This window comes from Idiotropiscis lumnitzeri, chromosome 1 (assembly GCF_059441095.1).
Source record: "Idiotropiscis lumnitzeri isolate Australia: NSW breed Sydney's pygmy pipehorse chromosome 1, RoL_Ilum_1.0, whole genome shotgun sequence".
NCBI classification, from domain to species: Eukaryota; Metazoa; Chordata; class Actinopteri; order Syngnathiformes; family Syngnathidae; genus Idiotropiscis; species Idiotropiscis lumnitzeri.
Genome location: NC_142391.1, coordinates 41417321 through 41440926, shown reverse-complemented (window position 1 = coordinate 41440926; position 23606 = coordinate 41417321). Strand labels below are relative to the sequence as shown.

General features: G+C 39.2%; 3 protein-coding genes across 5 annotated transcripts in view; all 3 read right to left on the bottom strand.

Moving 5' to 3' along the window:
* Positions 1-1059: 1059 nt before the first annotated feature.
* Positions 1060-15584, bottom strand: LOC148344662 (uncharacterized). Its single transcript, XM_088307476.1, has 6 exons — positions 15265-15584; positions 12040-12149; positions 11734-11952; positions 10470-10609; positions 2319-2360; positions 1060-1074 (listed from the first exon to the last, which is right to left on the bottom strand). The coding sequence occupies exons 1-6, from the start codon at positions 15582-15584 to the stop codon at positions 1060-1062; spliced, it is 846 nt and encodes a 281-aa protein (XP_088163602.1).
* Positions 15585-16901: 1317 nt separating this feature from the next.
* On the bottom strand, positions 16902-20081 carry rpl35 (ribosomal protein L35). The gene is made up of 4 exons (XM_088301374.1): positions 19923-20081; positions 19165-19301; positions 18219-18300; positions 16902-17090 (listed from the first exon to the last, which is right to left on the bottom strand). Exons 1-4 carry the CDS (start codon positions 19923-19925, stop codon positions 16941-16943), a joined length of 372 nt encoding a protein of 123 aa, XP_088157500.1. The 5' UTR covers positions 19926-20081; the 3' UTR covers positions 16902-16940.
* A 937-nt stretch (positions 20082-21018) lies between these two features.
* golga1 (golgin A1) overlaps positions 21019-23606 on the bottom strand; it is a 29270-nt gene continuing 26682 nt past the window's right edge. Inside the window, exons 22-24 of one of the 3 annotated variants that reach the window (XM_088301350.1) lie at positions 23134-23358; positions 22959-23045; positions 21019-21768 (exon numbers count right to left, since the gene is read on the bottom strand). In XM_088301350.1, coding sequence (XP_088157476.1) covers positions 21688-21768; positions 22959-23045; positions 23134-23358 — 393 coding nt within the window. In that variant the 3' untranslated portion in view covers positions 21019-21687. Of the gene's footprint in view, positions 21769-22958; positions 23046-23133; positions 23359-23606 lie in introns of those variants that run through there. The other 2 variants (XM_088301359.1, XR_015844299.1) reach the window with 2 other exon arrangements.

Below are 23606 nucleotides of genomic sequence, written 5' to 3'. Positions count from 1 at the left end.
TGTTCAGAGGTGTGAGAGTTATCTCCATTTCAATTATGATTTAAAAAATGATCAAAGTAAAGACTTTACCCACAGCACTTAATCCAAACCCTCAACTTCTGTCCAACACTATATTTGAATTCAGACGAAAACCAAAGCAGTACCAAACAGCTCCAGCGAGCAGCTGGTCAGCATGTCTGGTTCTCTATTGTTTTCTATTTTGACCTCAAAGGATGTGGCTGACGAGAACAACTGGAAATTGAATGTGGGCGTATGGTTATGGAATATTGTAGGAATTGGGAAATGGATGAAATGATTAATTCGGATTGTATATTTTTAAAGAAAAGTTCCCACAAATATTCCAAAGGGTCACGCTCACAATGGGTATTACAAATAAGGTCTGCTCCCAGCCTTTCACTCTAAATCTATGTTGCTGTTTTTTATTCCGAAGCATTTTATTCTTTGACTGTCCCAAGTGCCTGACTTTGCTAACAGCAGGTAAGAAACATTGCTAAGCTGTCTACATTTGGCAGCAGCAGCAAAAGGGCACGTGAAACATTGTCCCCAGTGGCCTGAGGGAAAAAAACACACGCACATGCTTCTCATTACAAGCATGTGGATGAGGCTATGATTCGTTTAAGTGCAAAATCAAAACATTGCTTTTCAGCTTGTTCTAAAAGGTGTGTGCCCAAGAAACATGGCGTGGAAAAGTGTAATCGTTTCATGACACAAAGCTGGACAGATGGTGTTTTTTCTCCCCAGTCATGCAGCTGATTTATTCTATTTTTATTTCTTTTTCAGTTTGGCTATAGACGTGCAGTATGGCGGTATGAGAGAGGTGTGGAAGCAAGATCAGAATTGCTGTGCGATGGAGGAGTTTTATTTTCTCGTAAGGCCAAGCCAACACAACTCCAGAGTTTCTGCGAAAGAGAGGCCAGAATCTCAACCCACGGAACAGTCTGCCTAAAGCTGACTGGAATGACCCACCACACCCCGGAAGGGGGAGAGTCGGCGGCCACAATGGCCTCCACTCCATTGAGGACCCCAAAGGGACATGGAGATAGCAAACTCACAGTTGGATCAGAGACCAAACGCCTGACGGGTGCAGCAAGAGCTTGAAACACCCAGACCAAGCGAAAAATAAAGTACAGTTCAGTTAAGTTTGCCAACAACCGGATCATTAAATCTTATGTCACATTGCAAGATGGTGGGAGCTGGGTCCACTATGTAACTCCTGCAGTCTGACATCTTAACAACATGGCCATGTTATGCATATTGATGTCCACATAAGCCAGACACAAATGTCATAAATTATTTTACCAGTCATCAAACGCAATATATTTTATCCAATTTTGGATATTGGAAACATTCTTAACACATTTTGGTGTCAATCAGTCAATGGGAAGTAGCATGTTGAGCTGCTGTAAAATCCAGTCATTATTTTTAAGTGCTATTATTGAAAAGTGGACTGGATCGGATATCTTGGTATTCTATAATGAAAATATCTTGAAAATGTGGACCGTATAAGATTATAGTAGTTGATGAAAAAAATAACTAAAACTCGGGGGGATTATGAAATAAATAAAAAATTAAAATTCTTCTTAACGAAAATGAAAACTAACTTTAACAAAGTTTTAAGTTTATAAAACTAACAAACTAATAATTATCGCGAAAATGTTCTTTGGTTTTGTCTTTGTCAATTAATATCAAACATGAGTTTTCAGGTTCCATTTGAAATGTTTGGTTTTGCAACAGAAAAGGGAAGGTCAAACGGTTGTTTGAGAACTGTAGATTACTTTATTACACAATGCATTTTTCAAAGAATAAAAACTAATAGACTAATAAATTATTGTTACTAAAACTAATTTGATTTTAAAAAAGTCAAAATGAAATTTAAAAAAAATATCAAATATCTATGATAAAAAATCCCAAATCCCCCTAGAGCCATAGTGAATTGAATCAAACTATACCACTGGTGGGAAAAGGGCTTAATTACTGGTCAATTATTGTTAAAGTTTGCATTATTTTCTCTATATATTATAAACAACTGTCATGGTCTGTGTTTGTTTATTTTGGTTTTGGAATTTAGTTTCATGTTTTTCCTTGTGTTCCTTTCTGTGTCTGTCTCGTTAAGTTTATGGTCTCCAACTGGCCTTGTCGTCCCACTCTCTAGTGTTAGCCACCTTTGTCACTTGACCAGGTGTTCCTTATTGTCTCGTCACTTTGTTTGTATTGTATTAGTCCTTGTCTGCTGTCTAATGTCCTCTGTCCTGTCTCCCTTAGTCAAGTCAAGTCCAATCCAAGGCTACCTTTTATAGTTTTTGTTTGTTACTTTGTACCTTATTGTTTTGCACTTTGATGTTTTTGCTCATTCCAATTTCCTTTTTTGCCTTTTTGTTTTCTTTACATTAAATACCCCTTTAGGTTACTCCTCCTTCGCTTCCCTGCATGTGGGTCCTCCTAAACCGAAATGTGACATCAGTGACTAGGTAACTTACTTTTATTTTTTTACAATTTTCACTGTGCAGATCAAACATTTGCTTACTGAAAATCTATGACATTTAGTGGCTGATCTCAGTGCTTTAACAATTCTCATTCAGAATCAGAATCAGAAATCCCTTTATTGTCATTGTACTCAAGTGTGAAACGAGATTAGAGAGCTCCCCTCCACTCATTGCATCCTATATAGCTGATACAACATCACGGACATTCAAACATACTTGAAACAATTCTGATCTGCACTCCCACACACGAGGGAAGACTGGCACAGTGCGGAATAAACTGATTCCTTTCTGCACTTGTCATCCGTTTAAGTTTTTTAACCTCACAATGGGAAGATATCACTGAGCAGGTCTAAATCCACTAAGGATTACTATAAACTGAGGTCATCTCTTTTGCCGCTGTTGCACACCTTGTGAGTTATTACACAATACAGACGGAATGTGGGTTCATGACCCAGACATCTCCTGTCCTCAGTCAGCACAAAGTAGAAGACATGGACATGAGGATAAACACTAACGGCAACGCTCTCCTCAAACATCTGGAGCCACTTTGGTGCCGGTGAATGATTACACCCGTCAACAAATTTTTTACTTACTGTAATTCTTTTAATCAAGATTTCAAGTAAACTTTGTAGATGAATTGTTTGCGCTGATTCCGAACCTGCCCTAGTTAGTTCCCTATAACATTAGGTTTTCATGAGAAGAATAAGAAAATATCCACATTACTATATGTAATTTAGTAATATTTATGAACTAAGGTTTAGGTTCAACAAAAGGTGCAAATCCACTTAACTTCATTCTCTATGTAAGGGCATGGTTTTCAATTTCAAATTGACACCAATACCGGTCCAATCCAGGCAACAGTCCATTTTAACAAAAGATCAGTGTTATATCCTAAACTATACAGATGTTTTAATATCTGTGTGGTGTTAATGCAAAACTGACTTTCTGTTTTCAACATTGTCCCCAAACTTTCAGTCACTTCTCCAAGTCAGTTAACAAGGGAAGCAATTAGAAAATTGATGGATCCTTTTTTTTTTTTTTCTCAAATCTTGTGGTGCATCCTCTGGTGCCCCTTGGGTGGTGCATACTTAATACACCACTGTAGAACAATATCTTATAAAGACATCATACTCTCTCTGCATCCAATCCACAGTTTAATTAGACCCACTAGCTCCCTGATTCGTCATCTTGGTCATTTTTGTGTTTCTCCAAGAATTCATGGAGGCTCCATTAACACTCTAATCATCCTGATGAAACATTTTTCCCAAATGAGAGTCTGACGGAAACAGCTTCCGCAATGGCTTTGGGAAACTGTCCCATAGGATTTGCAAAGTTAGAAATATTACACATTGAAAAAGGCTGTGGGTTTGTTATGGACCAGGCAGGCTGGGCCATGTGTTTGCCATACTACGTTGCTTAACCGAGTGAATGTAGTTTAAATCCTGGTTTCACTTTGAAGAATGAGGAGTCAAATTAATTGCAGATACATAAAAAAGAAACCATGTGTTACATATAAACTGTCACAGTCTTAGCATGTCCACAAATATGATTAAAGTGTTGCTTTGCATTCGCTTGCAAACACTGCCTGCTTTTTCCTTGCCTGGTTCTGATGAAGCATGGATGAGCAGGCTGAACAAAGAAGGAGTTGCCAGCACAGGGAGTTTCATGCAACTATAACATCCAGTCTCCTTCCAACACGACAAGGGTCCTTTGAAGACACGGCTGGGTTGTCCACCGCACGCTTGGAGCTTCTCGGCCTGCAACCTGACAACAAACATCCTACTCTGACTCAACCTTCACATTTCTTTTATTTGATGTAAATGTAGATGGGCAGAATAGTCCGGCCCTTTGGCCCAGCCGGCCGGACGTCCGTTTTTGGGGCGGTTGGCGACAAATTTTAAAGAAGGGTTCGATTAATCAAATCCGAAGGTGGATTTTAGTCCGACTCACGAATCGGCCCTCGGGCGTGCGATGTGGTCGCGGCCAAATGGGCCACATTTTATGAATAAGGCCAGAGGGTCGAGGCCGGAAGGCTAAGCAGATTGCGGCCAGAGGGGGGACTGACTGGCAAAAACGGGTCAAGTGCCTAGCTCTGCAAATTACACAAACGTAATGTGAGGCTTTTGGTCAACTGAATTGTCCATCGCTCACATTTTAATCCATAAGGGTTAGCTTGATTTTCAGACGAGAAGGTCCAGAGAGCATGACCGCAACGCGAACCCCTCAGGAGCACCGGCGAAAATGGTGCTCCTGGCTACCAACTGGCGGTGGCAAAGACGGCACAAGACTTACATGGACGGCAGGTTTCTGCAACATGAAGCCCATGTCAGAACTGTAAGAAGATCGTAAGCTAGCGGGAGCTAATAGCCATGCCTGCCTGCCTGCCTATGGAGATATCATGAAACATTAGCGTTGCTTAATGTCCGAAAACTACGCCCGGTCGCCACCGAAATCCATACGCCCATTCCTACTATTTTCCACTTCAATCCATTAAAAAAAAAAAAATCAGCACAATATTTTTGATTTTGTGAGGTGGCTTTTCCTCATAGAGCTCACATTTAATGTCAATAAATCCCAACTATTGTGTGGCTTGCATCTATATTTTCACAAGTTGAAATGGACGAGTAAGAATGAGCATATGAATTTTGGGGGCAATTAATCACGCGAGGTGAGAACGGAGCATGACAAACCAAGCCAGGAAACAACACGTATGACAATGCTAGCCTCTGCGTTATGATGTGGGCAGGCTGAGATGGAAAAATAAAAAGCAAGCTGCGCACCAAAATGGGGCGTGCCAATCTGTGGCTTTAGCCAATAAATCACTACAGATTCTTTGAGGGGGTGAATTTTATTATTGACATCATTTTTACAGACCTATGAAATCCAACTGTACACTTAAGTGCCAATATTCAGCCCACTCTAGTGCCTCTTTGGTCTGAGGATTCTTATTATTTCTGTCTTAGTCGAGGGATTCTGGTGCCCTTCAGCGGAAACCAAACGGTGGGTGGCTGACACTGCAGACCAGAAGGACAGGAAATGAAGAACTGAAATGGCTAACCAGTAACAATGGAAGGCTGATAGGGGAGAAAGAACCTGTGCTGAGGTTTGAGAGACAAGAGATCAGCAGGATGTGAATCAGTTAGTCAAAATACAGATGAATGAATTTGCAAAATGAATTGTAGCACTTCAAACTTCTTGGATATGTGTTATGTAGTTTGTTAGTTAAGATTAAAAACAAGACTAAAGTCATGTTCTTTTTCTTTTATGATGCAGAATAAATGATGGAATTACTAAATTGTCACATAAACTACGGTGCATAAAAAGACGTGCGTCAAATGCCACTATGTACTGTAAATGCGTTACTCAAAGTTAAGAGCAGCGGTTATGCAAATTAAGCAAGTGTATCGATGTTAATTGCAAACGAAGGATGCCGCTAAAAAGTTACTTCCATCCAATCCATCCCTTTACACAAAATTCTACCTGTGCAAATTCTACTCACAGTTAGACTGCGCTTTGCGCAAGAATTGTGCTGGGCATAAAAATAGGACCTCAAGTGATTGCTTTGGATGAGTTGAGCTGCTAACTGACCACATATGTGCCTATCCAACCGTGACTGACTTTCTGAATTTGCTCTCAGAAGCTCCCAAAACGAACATTACAATGCATGTTCATCACAAACAACCAGGCGGTGCAGGTGTTCCTCCAGAACTACATCTGCATGGGGTACACCCTGAACTGGTTGCCAGCCAATCATAGGGCACACAAAGGCAAAGAACCGTTCACACTCAAGGTCATATGAAATTTACAAAACTGACTTATGATGTTTAAGCTTGACGAAAGGTTGTTGAACTCAAGGCCACTTCTATAGTTTCTTCATCCATAATAAAAAGTAGAACGGGGGTTTAGAAGTGATGTCATCCTGTTTCCAAGGAACTGCATGCCAGCGGCCTACTTGGAATCTGCTCAAGTCATGAAATTGTTCCATGTAACGGAAAGCAGCCAAAGAGGATGAAGTTACAGAATTTTCAGGGAAAGTGCTCTGTGAAACATCACGACCCTTAGTTTTTTTCCTCCAAGTTCTGAGGGACATACAGTTGAAAACGATATTATTAATAACCGGGCCAAACTTCAGGCTTCACGCTGGGAAAAAAAAAAAAAAACTCATAGCACTTAAAACGCATCCTTTCCATTTCATGAGGAAGATGCAATCTTTTGCACCATTCTCGAGAAAACTGGTCACAAAAAAAAATTCAATACAAAACACTACAACACAATACTTAAATAGATACTATTTATAGTGACATGACGACGGACAAAAGCAAGAATAGTCAGCCGCCTTACTTAAAACAAAAAAATGTCCATAAATATTCCTAAAGAATATGTATATTATATGCATATAATTAACTATTAATTATAAACAATACCATAGGCCTACTTTACATGCAGATTGTGAACAACCAGCAAGAATGGCAGCTGCATCATATGCTAAGACTATTGTTTGGATATATACAATCCACCTTGAGATAAATTGAAACAGAGAACTGAAAACAATTTGCGTTGACATCAGAAGATGAATATGAGGACTTGCCGTTATGGATCCTCTGTAGAAAAATGTTGAGGACAACAATGGCAATACATCTTCTGGACAAAAGAAATTGACAAGGTATGTGTGGAGTCAAACAGCACCAAGATGTGAATGTGAATTTAGCGAAGCAAAGCGCAATTGTGGGATGTAAGGGACAAACTACAAAATTCTTCATAACTCTACGTGAGTAGAGTTTCCAAAAATAAATGTAATATTTACATGCAATTGTCACTTTTCACAATTCCGCAATTGCCAGATCCACCTTGCAAAACAATGAAACTTATTGCAGTCATTATCATCTTTTTGTAAACTAAAATGCACACACACTAACCTGAAAGTAAAAATCAACTTTTAGATGAAGTTCAATTCTATTGTTTTTTTGTTTTTGTTTTTGTGTTTTTTTGCTGTTATTATTCTTTTGACACTGATTCAGTATGCGAAATGACTGAGAGCAGTTTGCATATTGAATCTGGCTCTTTCATTCAAGTCATACCTTAAAAGTACAAATACTGGGAAAAAAAGAAAGAAGGCAGACCAGATATGAAAATCAAATGTATTATTTGGGGAAATGTCATTAGTTTATTTCAAGAAATCCTTACTGTGGATGCTATGATAAACAATTTGTCATTGTAAATTATAAAACTAAACTTCATTTTTCCTTTAAAATTTTAGCATTTGTGAATGACTAAGTAATTTACTATTTACACTTTTTTTTTTAATTTCCTTGTTATTTTTTTAAATGCTAATATATGGACTTTTTACTCCTTACTTTGTCAAAATAGTCTCATTACATTTTTGAACCTCTCTCGATTATGGCAGTGTTAAAAAAACTAAAGGGTTGAAGCAGAAACATTTTGAGAGCTGGAAAGAAAGACACTAAAACAAGTGCAATTGTGAGTAACGTGGGATTGGCCTTGCATGGCTTCATCTGGAGCTCACAAATCTTCATTGACGGAACAAACGTTGACCGCAGCTAAATGAGCTCATATGTCTTCAGAAACATTGTGTCTGCCAATTTAAAGACGAAACCAAATTGATTGGGATTCATCGGGCAACAAGATGATGACTATAAAGGCGCTGCCAAAACAACAGAGGAGTTCAATAGTGGAAATTGTGAAAACTCAATTGGCCGAGTCAATCTCCAAACTTCAATCATAGAAAGAATGCATAATTTGTACTTTAAATGAGACTGAGGGGAGTGAAACGAAATTGTGGAAAAGAAAATTGTCATAGGCTCAGTATCATTAATGCAAACAAAGGGTTTATTATTAAAAGTCTATCATAGCCAAGGCAAAAACCCTTGTCCTTCATATAAATAAGAGATTCAAATGACTTCAAGAATATATATCAGTTAATAAGAGGTGTCTTTTTAGGAGTCAAACCAAATGTTTGTGGCTAAAACTGTTGTAGAGCATAATTATATGGATTTTACAGGACGATGACAGCTATTTCAAAATCCAGAACTGTAACAATATATGTTGTTGTCATGAATGACACCATGGGGGGCAATCTTGCACTGTCATGGGCAGTTGAAGCCAAAATGTGTGACCAGGAGTTGACGCTGAGAAGCTGCATGTTCAAATAAATACAGACAGAGTTGGGCCAGAGCAAGGAAGCTGGATGTGTTTTTATTTAAAGACCCATACTTTAACATGGTGGCAGATTATTATTTTTTTTGACATGTTGCTTCAACCAGAGAAGACGGAAAGGCGTTAACGGTTTGTAGAAGTTAACATGGCAAGACAAGCTACCAGCATGGGCAGGCTAAAAGCTCCAAAGAAGTTGTGTTTAACTCCAGGCGGCTCACAGAAGATGGATGATGTAGAGGGATGAGTTTCAACCTTGTGTTGGATGAACTCCTGCAGAGGATGACGCTGAATGGGCTGTCACTTGTATAGCGCTTTTCTACCGACCGTACTCAAAGCGCTTCACACTATTACCTCATCTACCTACTGATGACATATCATCAGGAGCAACTGGGGGGGCATTAGATATATATATATATATATATATATAATTTAGGATGTCTGATTCATCTCTGTGTGTCCAGTGTGGAGGAGCTCGAAAACCAATATGTTTAGTCTTGCTTGGTAAGCAAGACCAGTGGCAGGAAACCAAAACCAAACTCCTGTAAAATTAGAATGTTTTGAGGACTTTACCACCACATTATTGGATGCAGACGTCCAGAAGTTAGAGGAATTCCAAAAAAATCATAGCAGTGGAGAGCAGATCAAAATGAGGCAAGACACCACATTCAAGTTTGTTTTTTTTTGTTTTTTTGTTTGTTTTTGCTGCACTTCTACTGAGAGTTGTTTAATTACCTTCCCTGGTGGCAAACAGCTTGTTTTGGCCACTTTTCCTGAGTAATGATACAATAATTGTCGGAGAAATGTCAGGACTGATTTTTATTTCCGGTACATTTTTTTTTTTACTTTTTTTTTTACATTCATGCATACAATAGCATTTCCAACCGATATGGGCACTGGGACTGAAAACAACAACAACAGTCTTTTTTTCCAAGCTTTAGATATAATATTTGCAATTGGAAAAAGATGGAAACCAAAAAAGCCATTTAATGTTTTCCTCATCTGACCAACAATGCATATCATGGTTATGTCATTCAAGATTATGAACCATATACTCTCTTCGGTCATCATAAAGTGTACAAAATAAAAGAATAAATTCACTTTACGCATCATTCAAACCAACCACATATTTCACATAATCTGTTAGTATCAGGAATATTCGTAAATCGAGAAAGTTTCAATGGCCAGAGGGAGCAAAAAGATCTTTGACTTCCAGATAAACGCGCTAAAACGTATTGTTCAGTGGTAAAACTTTCCTTGATCTGCATGTGCTTAGTTTGGGTTTTAACAAAACACTTTGAATTTGAGATTTTTTTTTTCAAGATTAGAATGATTATTACAACAGGTTACTCGTGTAAATGAATTTCATATCACCCTCGTCAAAGTTTTTTGACCAAGGGGACTCATGTAATGTGCTCCACTCAAATAATTTACCATCGATTCCATCAACGTAACATTTCACTTATCGGTTGGATAAACCCAAGGACCGAGCCCATGTCTCCTTGAATTTCTCTAACTTTTTTTATTACATGCAGGTGTGGTTGTGTGTTGTGTTTTTTAGATAAAGTTAAGTTGACTTGAATTGAACTGAGTTTGGAGCTTCGACTGTCAGGAGACTTCTGTTTTTGGTTCATGCTTATATGCTTTAGATACTTACCGTGTATGCTGTTTATGTTTAAATTAATATAAATGTGCATCAATTATATTATATTATTATAATTCTAACAGTTTAGGAGTTAACACAAAACACCCAAAGTGACATCTTACATTATTCAAAAGTTAAACCTGCGACACCATCCGGTCTTACAACATTGCTTCAGAATGTTTTATGTCTGTATATTGTCTTCTTGCTGGCCTTTTCTCAGTGAAGAGGTAGCAGATCATACACCACACACTGTGTTCTGGAGCGATTTGAACTCCGTTGCTGCTTCGAAAAGGTCTTAGTGCACAGGAACCTGTCAACAGAGTACAGGACAGAATAGAAAGTGACATTCTAAGAAGAATTTAGCAGTTTACCGAAAGTTAAACAACAATAAGAACTGCTGTCCTTAACCAGTCACCTTATCGCAGTGTGGGGGAGTGTAGGGATTTGTGTGTCCCAATGATCCTAGGAGCTACATAGAGTCATCCGAGGCAAGCGGGTCCTCAGTGAGGAACTAGACAAAGTATGGATGGCTCAAAACCCCTGATGACGAACAATATTGGACCAGGTTTTCCCTCGCCTGGACATGGGTCACTGGACCTCATCCTGGGTCCTGGCATGAAAATGGGACTTGATGGCAAGCGCCTGGTGGTCAGGCCTGCACACCGTGGCACCCATGATCAAACCACCTACGGGAGCAGCCAAGGTGCGATGTGAGCGGGGTGGTGGGAAAACACCACTTGGGTGGTCTGAACCACGACTCTGAATTGTCAGCAACTTAGAATAATTGTTTAAGTCATTTTGATATTTTTGGAAGACGGCAAAAAAAACTTTTAAATAGTTTATATAATTATTAGAACATTTATTGGTAGTTTTTTTGGGGGGGGGGGGGGGTGCTGTGTTTAAATGCAGATTTCAAACTGTAAACAAGATGACAAGTCATGTACTTCAAATCTAAGTCAAGTCAAGTCATTAAGTTACCGAGTCTCAAGTCAAGCAAGTTGCAAGTCCTAATAATCACAACTCGAGTTCCCCATCTCTGACACCACTAGATGGCAGACATGGCTGTGTTGTGCTTACAACTTGCACTACCCTAAATTAGAACATTTTTATTGATTTGGAATGATATTGTTGTATTGCACTGGAGAGGGGAGCTCTCTAATCTCGTTGCACTCTTGAGTACAATGGCAATAAAGGGATTTCTAATTTCTAATTTCTAATATGCATGAAAAATAAAGTTCCTCAATAACATTGCAATTAAAAAAATGTGATATAAGTTCTTGCAATTGCAATGATCCCCCCTCTACCTAGCAGTAATCAGAGTTCTTTTGAAATTGAAATTGAAATTCCCCATTCATAAGCACTATAGTATATGTGGCATAATTTAATCTCCATCTCCTTTTTTAACTCTCTACGTTACACAGACAACATTATTACCAAGTATGAAGTAAGCAGCACCACTGAGAGACAGGATGATAAGGAAGATGGATCCAAGACCCAGATCTCCTATGGCACAGGCATTTGGACAAGCACAAGGACTCTCCACCCAGATTTGCAGGGGCTCCTCCACTTTCAGCCTCTGGTCCCGAATAAAGGATGAAGACTCATTTGGATTACAATGATAATGCACAATTGTAAGTGGAAGTTCATTGGGCCCTGGGACAAGAGGACAAGAGTGGTGCTCTGTCAAGTGAGTGGCTTGAGACTTGAAAAATTAACCCAAATATGTGTCTAAGAGCTCACCGAAGTAGGAGACAGAAAGTGTCCTCAGAGTGTCATTGTAATGGAAGTCATTGCCGTCATGGCTCCCAAAGCTGATGTAGCGGTGAATGTATCGGTTGAACCTTTGAGACCTGTTCTCACAGACAAAGGACTAATACAGTATTTTAAATGTTGAATTGCGTCACATTTTGCAGTTATGCAGGATTTGAAATATGAGAAAATTTTGAATATTAGGAAAACAAATTGTCACGGAACAAAATTGTTTTGGGGCAAACTGTCATAAAAGAATTTGAAAGCATTTGAAAGGCTGTACTTTACTGCCATTGGCATTTACACGACTGTATGAAACAAAACCAATACACTAGAGTTTAATTTGGTCTTTAAAAAAATGTTGACAATATTATTGTTTCTCAGTTGTAAATTGGGGGACAATATATTGTTAAAAAAAATGTCTTATTGTTATGTTGTTACCCCTTGCTATTAGTATTTACACTGGTTAACAAATTTGCAAATTGTTTTCGACCTCTGTCATTACATTTTTGCGCTGATTCTGAATCTGCTCTAATTTTTCTACTGGCGCATCAGGTTTTCATATGAACAATAATACTGTATGTATTAAAGTATCATATTAAGCAATATTTCTGGATTAAAGGTCAGGTAATGCAATAGGTGGATTTTATTCTGAAATGTTGTAGCTATAAATTACAAAGCGTTAAAATCCGTATGGCGGATGATTTTAAAGAGCAAATTTATAAACAAGAAATGAAAATATCTCAAAAACCTGATGTGCTAGACAGTTTTGTTGTTGACCAGTGTTCTGAATTGGTTTATATATATATACTCCAGAGCTTTTCTAGATAAGCAAAGACATAATTTACAAATGAAATAGTAACATTATTTAGCCCCTGTGACTGGCGTCCTTTTCAAAAGCAAAATCGGTTTCCTCCACTTCTTGCTCCATGTGAAGGTCCAATTTATGAACATATCACAATAATGATCTTGGAGCTTCAAAGGGTATAGTTTACTCAAGAGCATGAATTGTGTTTGTATTTTGTCCATTATTGAAATAGCATTTTTGTTATACATCTAGTTAGGAAGTATGTGGTCCAATGTGGCCACCAGTAGCGCTGAGAAAAACAAATTGGTTCACCCTTTAATGTTAAAGGGATGCTTTACTAATATTGCCATTTTTATTTGAAAACAAAAAAGTAAGATTTCATCTACAATACGTAACATTTTTTTCCCATGTACAATTTACACTTTAATGCATATTGCCACTATGATCAATCACGGCTCATGTGAAATTCACAAGCTGAGCCGTAATTGGTTCTTACCTGAGCCTTGAGTACTTGTGATGTCATTTTCAGTCCACAGCAAGTAGCAAGATGTGATTTAAAGGTGTTCATTGTAGTTGAAAGATGGAGTTATCAAATGTCTTGTATTCTAATTATAAACATTTCACTCCTGAAAATGGCAAAATTAGTAAAGTAACCTTTAAGTTGCCAATTCCAGCTGTACACCATACACGTGTCCCAATAGCTAGTCTTAGAGCATAATACGTGTGTTTAGGGGGCCCCCTAGTGGACACCTGCGACTTAATACTAAAATATTAATACTAAATATTTATAACTGATGTCCAGTCGGTGTGTGAATGAATATGGTAATTACATGGCCTGTAGAGTCTTTTTGTTTTGTTTTGTTTTGTTATTTTGTTTTAGGACATACCAACCAAGAGTAACAAGGGGAAAATCAAACTATCATTGCATACAGCTGCAAAGAGCACCAATGCCAGAAATGTTGCTGCAGGATTTAGCACAATTGCTGAATATTCAAGTAACTTTCTCCTCGAAAAGCACCTAGCTAAAAAAGTACGTTCATAATTAGTTTAGATACTTTAAGTAGCTTTTGATGAGTGTCTCAAATGTAAAAACACATGTATCTCCCCTCTAAATCAGTGATTCTTTGATGGGTCGGTCGTCAGAACTCGTATGAACAGTTTATGCACAGCGAGTAAATTACAAGTGCTTGTATTCATATTTTTTCAGAACAGTGCTGAGATATGCCAAGCAGTGGCGCAAAAAGTATGTGTGTGGCATATGCGGCGCAGAGGGGCGCCACGCTAGAGGCGGCGCCAACGCGAGTGGCCCAAAATAATTTTCGGGTGGGCATTTTATGCATTGGAGCTGGAGCCTATCCCAGCTATCTTCGGGCAGTAGGCGGAGGACACCCTGAACTGGTTGCCAGCCAATCGCAGGGCACACAGAGACGAACAACCATCTGCGCTTAAACTCATACCCAGGGGCAATTAAGAGTGTCCAATCAACCTGTCACGCATGTTTTTGGGATGTGAGAGGAAACCGGCACCGGGAGAACATGCAAACTCCACACAGGAAGGCTGGAGCTGGGATTGAACCCATGACCTCTGCACTGTGAGGCCACCTTGCCACCCTAAAAGTCTTATATTCCCCACAAAAATGTATTTATAAGGCTACACATAAAGAAATTAAATATTTATATATTTTTTTTCATGATGTGTCTGCATACCCCCCAAAAAGTAGGTAGTTGCCCCCCTGTTGCCAGGTTCCCACAAAGACGATCCAATATTGAGTGACTTCTGCTGTCGTCACACGAGCTGCGGATGCCATAGGTAGCCAATATGCTTTTGAAATTGTATTTTAAAATACTGTCATACACTGTCCATGTATTTTCAAAAGCTATTTTAAACAAACAAAAATAGATTTGTCGTTCTTCACGTTTTTGAAACGTGTTACAAAATTATTGTGTCAGTCTCACAAGCCTAGCTGCAAAAGTGCTTTGTGAGAAGCGAAATTGACTTGATACATTTAAACAATCACAGCCAAATCATATGAAGGTAGAAATAAATATGCAGTATAAGATAAATATGAATAAAACAAAACTACTGTGTAGGGTGTTGTTAAACTTTTAGAAATGAGAAATGTGTATCCATCCATCCATTCATCATCCAAACCGTTTACTCTCACAATGATCTACATTATTGTGAAACACCATCATCACCCAATAGCAATTTCAGTGAGCAACGTTAAGACATGTCTGATGCAAAAATGAGTTGGCAACACTGGTAGAGTTCTAAGAAACTAGAAGTAATTGGAGGGAGAGAGGATATGGTTGCATGGAAATTGCATCTGACCGTGGAATGCTGCAACATTCAAATATTTGTAATTTGTGATTATTCGCTTTTTGAATCTCAGCAGTGGAAGTTGCTACCTGACAATGAGACATGCAGCAACACCGGTACAGTCGCTTCCTGTCAGGTCCTCCGGCTGTGAGAAAGGCTGGCAAGGGCTGAAGGTCAACAGGAACTCGGCATTGACTGGCCCGTCGTCGGCATGGAGAGGCGACATCCGCCCCAGGAAACCGTCAGCATCACCCATAGCTTGCAGGTTTATTACGCCGCTGCCATCCTTCATGATGCATTTGCAGTTGTTGACTCGGAAGCAGCCGGTCTTCTTGGTGGAGGCCAGATGTGGCCACACAAATAAGGGGAACACGCAAAAACAGACAGAGAGTCTGAGGAGAAAGCTCATGGTGGCTGTCGGGCGGACACCAACAAACTGTGTGTCGTTGGTTAAGTGACGGGCAGTTGACAGTACAGTGTTACGAGGAAAGTAATTAGAATAAAGGTGGCTGTCATTGCAGACATTCCTCAGGTCCACTTTGCTCACAACACCATCTTTCAAAGAGCAGCGTTTTTGGTTCAGGAATTACTTCACGGACTGCGCATGCATTTTTGGTACTAAACGACTCGTACAAAAGGTGTTTGCCCTCCTCTCAAATTCTTAACTTTTTGTGTTTGACATCATCAAATAATCGTCAATAGCCCACAAAGATAACACAAACAAACACAAAAATTCAGTTTTTAAATGATTTGACAATAAAACAACTATTCAAAACTTCCTGAAGCCTGTGTGAAAAGTACTCGCGTAACGTTGATTATGGCTAATTACACTTTTTGAAAAACAGTTCATTTGCAACCGACACCACAAAAAAAGAAGAAATCACTCAGAAGTTAGAACTAGTCCGACTAAATAAAGTCAGTCAAAAGATCGCAAAAAACAGGCCATGATCCCAAGAAATTCAAGAACAGAGACTAAGTCTGCTAAGTTACAAAGCTATACCTTAAGCTTTCAGACTCCAACAAACCACGGTTGTTATTGAATCTAATCATTTTACTGAATTGAACTATGTCATAATCCACATGACAAAGTTGCAAGGGGTGCTGGTGCCTTTCCCAGCTAACTATAGGCGAAAGGTACACTACATACACCCTGAACTGGTCGCCAGCTAGTCGCAGGGCACACACAAAGCGTCACTGATTCGGAACTGACCCCACATGAATCAGTGACTTGTGAATTTTACCATAGAGTGATTCCGCCTGAAAATGTAATGCTCTTGAAAGGCATCCTATCCCGCGCATGGAGATGGGTATCACATATTTTATTGGAGAGCTTTAGGAATAACCCAAGAGAACAGCAATGAGTCACAAAGCAACACAGGACGTCGTCTAAAGAACGGTAGGCCTCCCTTGCCTTAATTGAGGTCCCTGTTCTCGAGAGATTGGGCGAAAATGGCATCCATGGCAAGGTAAAAACCACTATGGCCTAAAAATAAAATAAAGGTACATCTTAATTTTGTGTTAACAGCAAAGTATGGAATGATCAACCCCAAGACATCAGGGAGAATATTCTATGAAATCATTTTAATGTATTGCATTAGCAGCGAATTTAGGCACCAAGGACTTTTTTGGGGGAATACACTGACTGACGGCTATTCACATTCTATTAGTATAGTTTTTTGCAGCAAACATGGCCAACCAAGTGAACAGTGCAAATAGGACAAAAGGCCCGTCTTTAACCAGTTTTATTTAGCACATAGAAAACGCTTCAAGCTTTGACAGCAAATTTGCGGATTGAGTAAAGGAGATCTTTCTTCTGCTGTTTCTTTGTGCGCAGACTCTCTTCATGCTTGTTGAGGCGGCGACGCAGAGCTCTGGTCTTCTTGGGCCGCAGATCCAGGGGCTTGTACTTCTTGCCCTAAAAATCAATCAAATAAGACCTGATGCATTAGTAACTGAAGAGCAAGAAAACTTTACATTCGTATGCAAGTGTGTAAAGAAATATATAAAAAAGGTTGTGGGTATATAATATTCCCCCCTCCTCCTCTCCTAGTATATGACAATTTGTATGAGCATGTGAATGAGCATATGAACTGTCATACAGGTGAAAAACCCCCATGTTTCATTGCCTAAAAAGTCTGCAATCAACCAGCAACTTTACATGTTATATTCACCCCACAGGGGCAATTAAATCACAACACAAACAGCAATATTCCCACATATACACTAAGTAAAAAGATTGCCGTGGAAATGTATTAAAATTACAGCTATAAAACTACCTTTCATGAAATTACTTTTTCCATTGAACACAATCCATTTTCAAACAAAATCCAAAATATTTGGTAAAGAAAAATTTACCATGTTAAGTCCAAATAAATGTTAACATTCTCTTTCTGTTAGTGTCCCATCACCGGTGAAATATTTTTTGAACAAACCTATGGGCTAATCATGGTGTTCTTGGGGCTAACATGTGCCCAAAGGCACAATTAAAAAAAATAAAAACAAAAAAAGGACAATGCCCAACGGAGCAAAAAGGCATCCCTGTTTGCACAGGGATTCTTTCGTCCTGTTCACTCCCCTCATTTCTTGTCTTGGAGGTGGAGGTAAAGTTAATTGGAGGTAATTAATTTCAAAGAGGTGGCTCCTTTACCCAACTCCGCAAACAACAATCGTATTGTGCCCTGCTTAAACACTCCTGCACCCTTGTTGGTGACAGCCAGTATTAACGGTTATTAAAACACTGACTTTTCATCGTTCTATGCCAATATACACTACTAACATCATGAAGTAAAAACAAAAGCATAGCACTGAGGAAATTTAACTAATCCAAGTAAGAAAACGTAATGAAATACAATGCAAACAACAATATTGGAATCATTGAGACTGCAGTGCATTTAGGCGAAGTATGGTTATGAAAAAGATTGACATAAGGCCTCAGATTTTTAGTAAGCGGGCATGCTCAACAATTATCATAAACAAGATTGTCAACGTGAAACCTCCAAGTCCCATGCAGACATGTTGGTGCAAATGCTCATTCTCAGTTCACCTTGTAGAATTTCCTCAGATTCTCCTTTTGAGTCTGGTTGATGACCGTCAGGACTCTGGCGATAGATTTACGGACAACACGGCTGCAAAAGATAAGCAAAGTATAAACCAGTGCTTCACACTTATAGTCCGTTATTTTAAGCCAATTGGTATAACGTTGCTGCTTCTGTTTAGTACAGACACATATTGTTGCATCTACTAGGGATTATGGAGATATTGATCAGTGAACTAACATTTATTAACAACCAAACAGTTTTTCTATTCTCGTAGATGACATAGAAGCAATAAGAGTACACTCATTCTCTTGCAAATAGAGTGATATGGTTCAAGAACGAGGAAAATACATTACATTAAAGTGCTTTAAAAAATTTAAAATGTTCCTCTAATAGTGATTTTTTTTTATTCAGGTGCATACCACATTTTGATCGTGTAACTCAGGGGTGGGCAAACTTTTTGCCAAGATGTCCAGATTTGGTGAGGTGAAAATGTGTACCAACCATTCAGCTTCCAAGTCACTGGGTAGTGACTCGATACTGAAACAACAACCTGAAAACAGCCACAGTCTCTTCGCAAACTAGGCTGAGACAGTTGTTTTTTTTTCCAGATAAAAAAATATTGCAATTTCCTTCTCTTATTTTTTTTTTAATAAGAGCAGATACTAGCGGGTGTGTTATGCCGTGATTCACACGTGATCAGTCAACATATCAGGACTACAATTGGCGTTAGCCAACAAGCAAAAAATAATTGTTTGTGGCGGTGCTAACTGTATATTAACTCAGAATGCGACGGTCTCTCAATTCTCCACACTACATGAAAAACGGTGTTAAGCCTAGTCATTGTTATCTTATCTTCCACCAAAACCTGTTCATACTGAATTGATCGCATGTTAACATGGAAAGCAGCATTGCACCAAGTCATCTCAGCAACATTAATTTCAGAGTACTCACATCTTCGACAACTTAGACGCAGCTCCGCCGGTTACTTTGGCCACACGGAGTTGTGACAGCTCATTTTTCAGGTCATCCAGCTGCTTGAGCAGTTCCTCCTTCTTCTTACCACGCAAATCTCTTGCCTTGATCTTAGCCTGGGTGAATGAGATTTTAACAGAATGTCAATTACAACTCGTTATAATAGGGCGTATGTTGGAGCCTTGACGGCTTCAAATTAACATAGCTCTTAAGGGGGAAAAGGATGCAGGAGGATAGCTCAATGCCCAAAATTGACATCAAGTCTCAGTCTTATGGTAAGCAGTAGTGAATGCATCAACAGAACATCAGATCAACACTTTTCATTTCCGACTAGAATGCCAAGTGAAGCTTGCGGATACTTTGCCCCCTTCACACGAGCGCTTCGGTGTCGACATCACATGTAACACACATCGTTACACATGAATGACGTATCGGGGCATACAATTCAAAACACACAATTAAATTAATGGCCGTGCGCGAGTCTAAAATCAGCTATCGCAACATGAAAATAGTTTTGACGCTAGCAAGGCCGTCATTACATTAGCAACTTAGCTAAGCGGCGCTAGTGCCGTTTTTAAATGAGCATTTTACACACTGTCGAGTGTAGCCTACTTAGCCAAACACAACCACACGGCACTCTAAGTTGCTTACGCGCTTATATTTGACATCTGTTATTGAGGTCAAAATCGCAACGCAATAAAAGGTACGAAATTACAAGAGAGCCGAATATTACCCACCATGTTGCCTCTCGCTACACTGCTAGAAAGGCCGGACGTACCGCGTGGTCACAAAAAGGAGCTTCCGGACATCTTCTTCGTTGCCTGTCGAGGGTTCTGAGTCAACGTCATACAATCAACAGCGCCGCGGTCTAAAATTTAGGAGCAATGTTGACCTGCCAAAGCACTTCAACTATTTTACATTTAATAACATTTTACTCACTGGCGTAGTTAAAAAGTAAAAAAGAATGGTGAAAAAAATTGGTTGTATTTTATATGTAGTAGCGGTTGGCGTATTTACATAAATAAAAAAGGGCCACAATAACTTCAGAATTTGGATGTAGTGGGCATGACTTATAATTCTCCTATCAATAAGTTGTAAAAATAAAGGCATATATATATAATGAAATGTGTGTGTATTATCTTTATAGTGTTTAGGGATTTATGTTAGTCAGAAAAATTTGTTTTGATATCATGGTTATTTTCCTATAACAATATCAATACGCACATCATATATGTTCAGTAAATCATGCTACAACACAAATTCTTAAATTTTAAAGTGTTTAAAGTGAGACATCTGAATATATTTGGTATATTATAAATAGTTTCCATTGTAGGGTATTCAAGCTCTCCCTTAAAGATAAGATGAGAAATTTCAAGACCGGTGAGGGTCTCAAGCTGCTGCTCCTCCACATTGATAGGAGCCAGATGAGATGCATCAGACATCTGGTTAGGATGCCTCCTGGACGACCCAGGACACCTGGAGAGACTAACCTGGCTTTGCCTGGGAACACCTCGAGAGTCCCCCAGAGGAGATGGGTGAAGTGGCTCGGGAGAGTGAAGTGTGGGATTCTATGCTTAAGCTTACATATATACACACACAACTAAATATATACTCTCCATTCAGTGCACATGCACACGCACGCAGACACACACACATTTTGATATTGTCAAGTGACACAAAGGTTGCATGTTAAACACTTCCCTAATATGTATTGTGGGGCCAGAAATGGGTTGCTTGTAAAGGGCCTGTTTCTCTATCTACTTATCTAATTACCTCCTAATCATATTTCTGTATGGAATATGTATGTTCATTTACTGTAAAGAGTATGTCATCTAATTGTCATGAAATTCAATTTAATTAAAGATCTTACAAAAAAAAGGCTTTGGTTAGAAGATAATGTTTTTTCCTCGAATGCCTGGCGGTCAAAACAGGATGAACCCTTGCTCTTGCACAGTTCAAAAAAAAAAAAAATTAAGCTAAAATGATGACATAGTGGATGATTTTGAAATGACATTTTAGGGTGGAATCTCTTGACTTTTGATTGTTCACAAAATTAGAGCACATTTGATTTTTTTAAGAGCTTAAAAGATCAATCAGGAAAATGAGACCGTCGGCTGCATCTGAGAAAAACGGGAGGCAGTTCCCTGAACGCCAAGTTGGTCCAGTAGGTTTTTTGTATGTGAAAACAAATAGGACAACTCCACTTCCAGTGTAAATGTGTCTTTAACGTTGACACTGGCTTCAACCTTTGTAGTGTCATTTTAAAAATCAACAACTGATTAGAAAAAAAAATCCATGCAGCCCTTTTCCTGAAAATATTTAAAAACAACAGTCCTTTGTCCCACAGAGCCAGGAATATGCGTGTCAGCAGGTTACTGCTTAAAGTTTTGGAGCAAGCTTCCAACTTAATGTTTAGAGCGACACAATGGGGACTTAAGTGAATTCTTCCTGATGGTGGTCCTACTATTTGTGTCTCTTCATTCGTGCATTCCTAGTAGTCCATCAGCTCCAGTGGGTTGAAGAGCCTGAGACTGAAGGCCGGATAATTCCCTTTGGAGAGGGCTTGGAGCCAAACCAGGACATCTGGAAAGCAAATGAGCATGCAATTAATTAAGATTTAAGTTAAAGGAAGACAAGATCGAAGATGGCCCATTTTTCACTTACAAGCTCAGTTTATCTATTTTTTTGATCAGGAAACTGAAATTAGTTATCATTTTCTTTATTATCTATTAATTTTGGAGAAGTTAGGAAATAAGTGACGACTTGAAAAACATACTTTTAATGAGGAATAATGCCGCGCCCCCCTCCGCTCCTACCCATGGTACTACAAGAGTCACTAAAGGGATTATTACAAACTCTCCATTGGTAATCATTCTACTTTCATTGGTTATAACGTCCAAAAACAGTGATCAATTGGCAGCAAAATTCATGTGGACAACCCTACCTATGACCACTTCAACATATCAAAAGGATTCATATCTCTGTGGCTGATTTATATGACAATGAGGAAATGGGGACGTGAGCAGAGGTACATAGAATATACTGTTAGGATGTGGCACACTGCTTCTTTGCTGATCACGGAGAGGATGAGCAGCATAAAAGCACTATTCGGGATATTTACAGAGTGGGAATTTGGAGTAAGATTGGCCCCCGTTTTTCGACTGTAGGCGACGTAACTACAACGCGAATTCGTATTCTCCAACAGCTCTGGGCTACACGTACATCACTCAATGTAGCGTTCCAATGCGGCCACACTTGGCCGTGGAGTCAACCTTCTCGCTGGAACTTTTTGTTTGCTGAACATTGCGCTCCCGAAGCGGCCCGACCTAAAAACACATGCCGCTCCGCGATGCGCACCATTAAGGAATACCACCTCCAGGGTTCATCAATGAGGAGTTTATCCCAAATCGACGCCCGACGCGCGCCGCAATGCTGACAGCTACATGAATTAGCTGCAAGCGGTGGTGTCCGCGAACATTCATGAGTGGCAACAGCCAGGCATCCCCGGCACCAAGTCACTGGTAAAAAGCTAATTTTGTTGTGCTAAAGTCTGTTTAGGGACCAAAGGCTGTTGTTACCGTGGAGGAAGGTGTAAACATCGATGCCGGACTGCCTCCTCACAATTAACAAAACATGAGTTGAAAATATGCCTAATGGTAATACAGCTGTGGTAGATGTTCTTAATCACTTCTTTGATGAAAAATGAGAACAACTACATTACGTTTTCATATGATCAAAATGTGGAAAAAACTTTTTTTTTTTTTTACACTGACTTTATACTCCAGGGTTTGCTTTAACATGTCCTCTTCCTCGCGAGTGAAGTTCAGCAACACAGACACAGCTCGTATTAGCTGAAATGCCTAAAAATAAAACAGATGCATGTATAGTTTCTAAATCTGCATTCTAGTTTGGAATTTGATTAACTATTTTATAGGACTGGTGCCTTACCTCAGCCTCTCTGGATGACATGAATTTGAGAACAACGTGCTTCAGGTATTCAAAGTTGATTTCTCTTGAGTCGTTAAGGTCTGAGGTGTTAGTCACTGTGGTGTTTGCAGTGGAAAGGCTTGGACTTGACGCTGGTGGCAGTTCTGCACAAACCATTTCTTTTTTTACAACTATGCTTTGTGTTATCTTTTCCTTTGCTTCCTCTTCCGGCTCAGATTTCAGCTTCTAAAGGGCGCATAGAAAGCACACAGAAAAAACATCTCAAACTGTCAAAGAAAACAGTGAGGTGCTACAGGTTATGAACAATCTGATTGTTTTGCTCCAGAGCTTCCCTCCCATTTTGAAGTGGAAGTGAAAGTGGTACATAAATGCATTTTCTTTTGTAATTTAAAAGTAACCCATAGCGGTAAACCAATAAGCAGCAGTAATCATGTATCAAAACCTGGATAAACACGGTCAAAAGCGGCAGCAGA

Bases quoted from the DNA above. Each gene is read 5' to 3' on its own strand.
- rpl35 (XM_088301374.1), bottom strand. The intron at 18,301-19,164 runs GTGAGTACTCTG...TATCTTTTGCAG, and splicing joins GCGTCTAAGTTGTCGAAGAT to CCGTGTTGTCCGTAAATCTA. The intron at 17,091-18,218 runs GTGAACTGAGAA...ATTGATTTTTAG, and splicing joins ATCTGAGGAAATTCTACAAG to GGCAAGAAGTACAAGCCCCT.
- LOC148344662 (XM_088307476.1), bottom strand. From the start codon at position 15,584: ATGAGCTTTCTCCTCAGACTCTCTGTCTGTTTTTGCGTGTTCCCCTTA. The intron at 12,150-15,264 runs GTAGCAACTTCC...CTGTGAGAACAG, and splicing joins GCTGCATGTCTCATTGTCAG to GTCTCAAAGGTTCAACCGAT. The intron at 2,361-10,469 runs GCAATGTTGTAA...AAGGCAAAAAAG, and splicing joins CAGACATAAAACATTCTGAA to GAAATTGGAATGAGCAAAAA.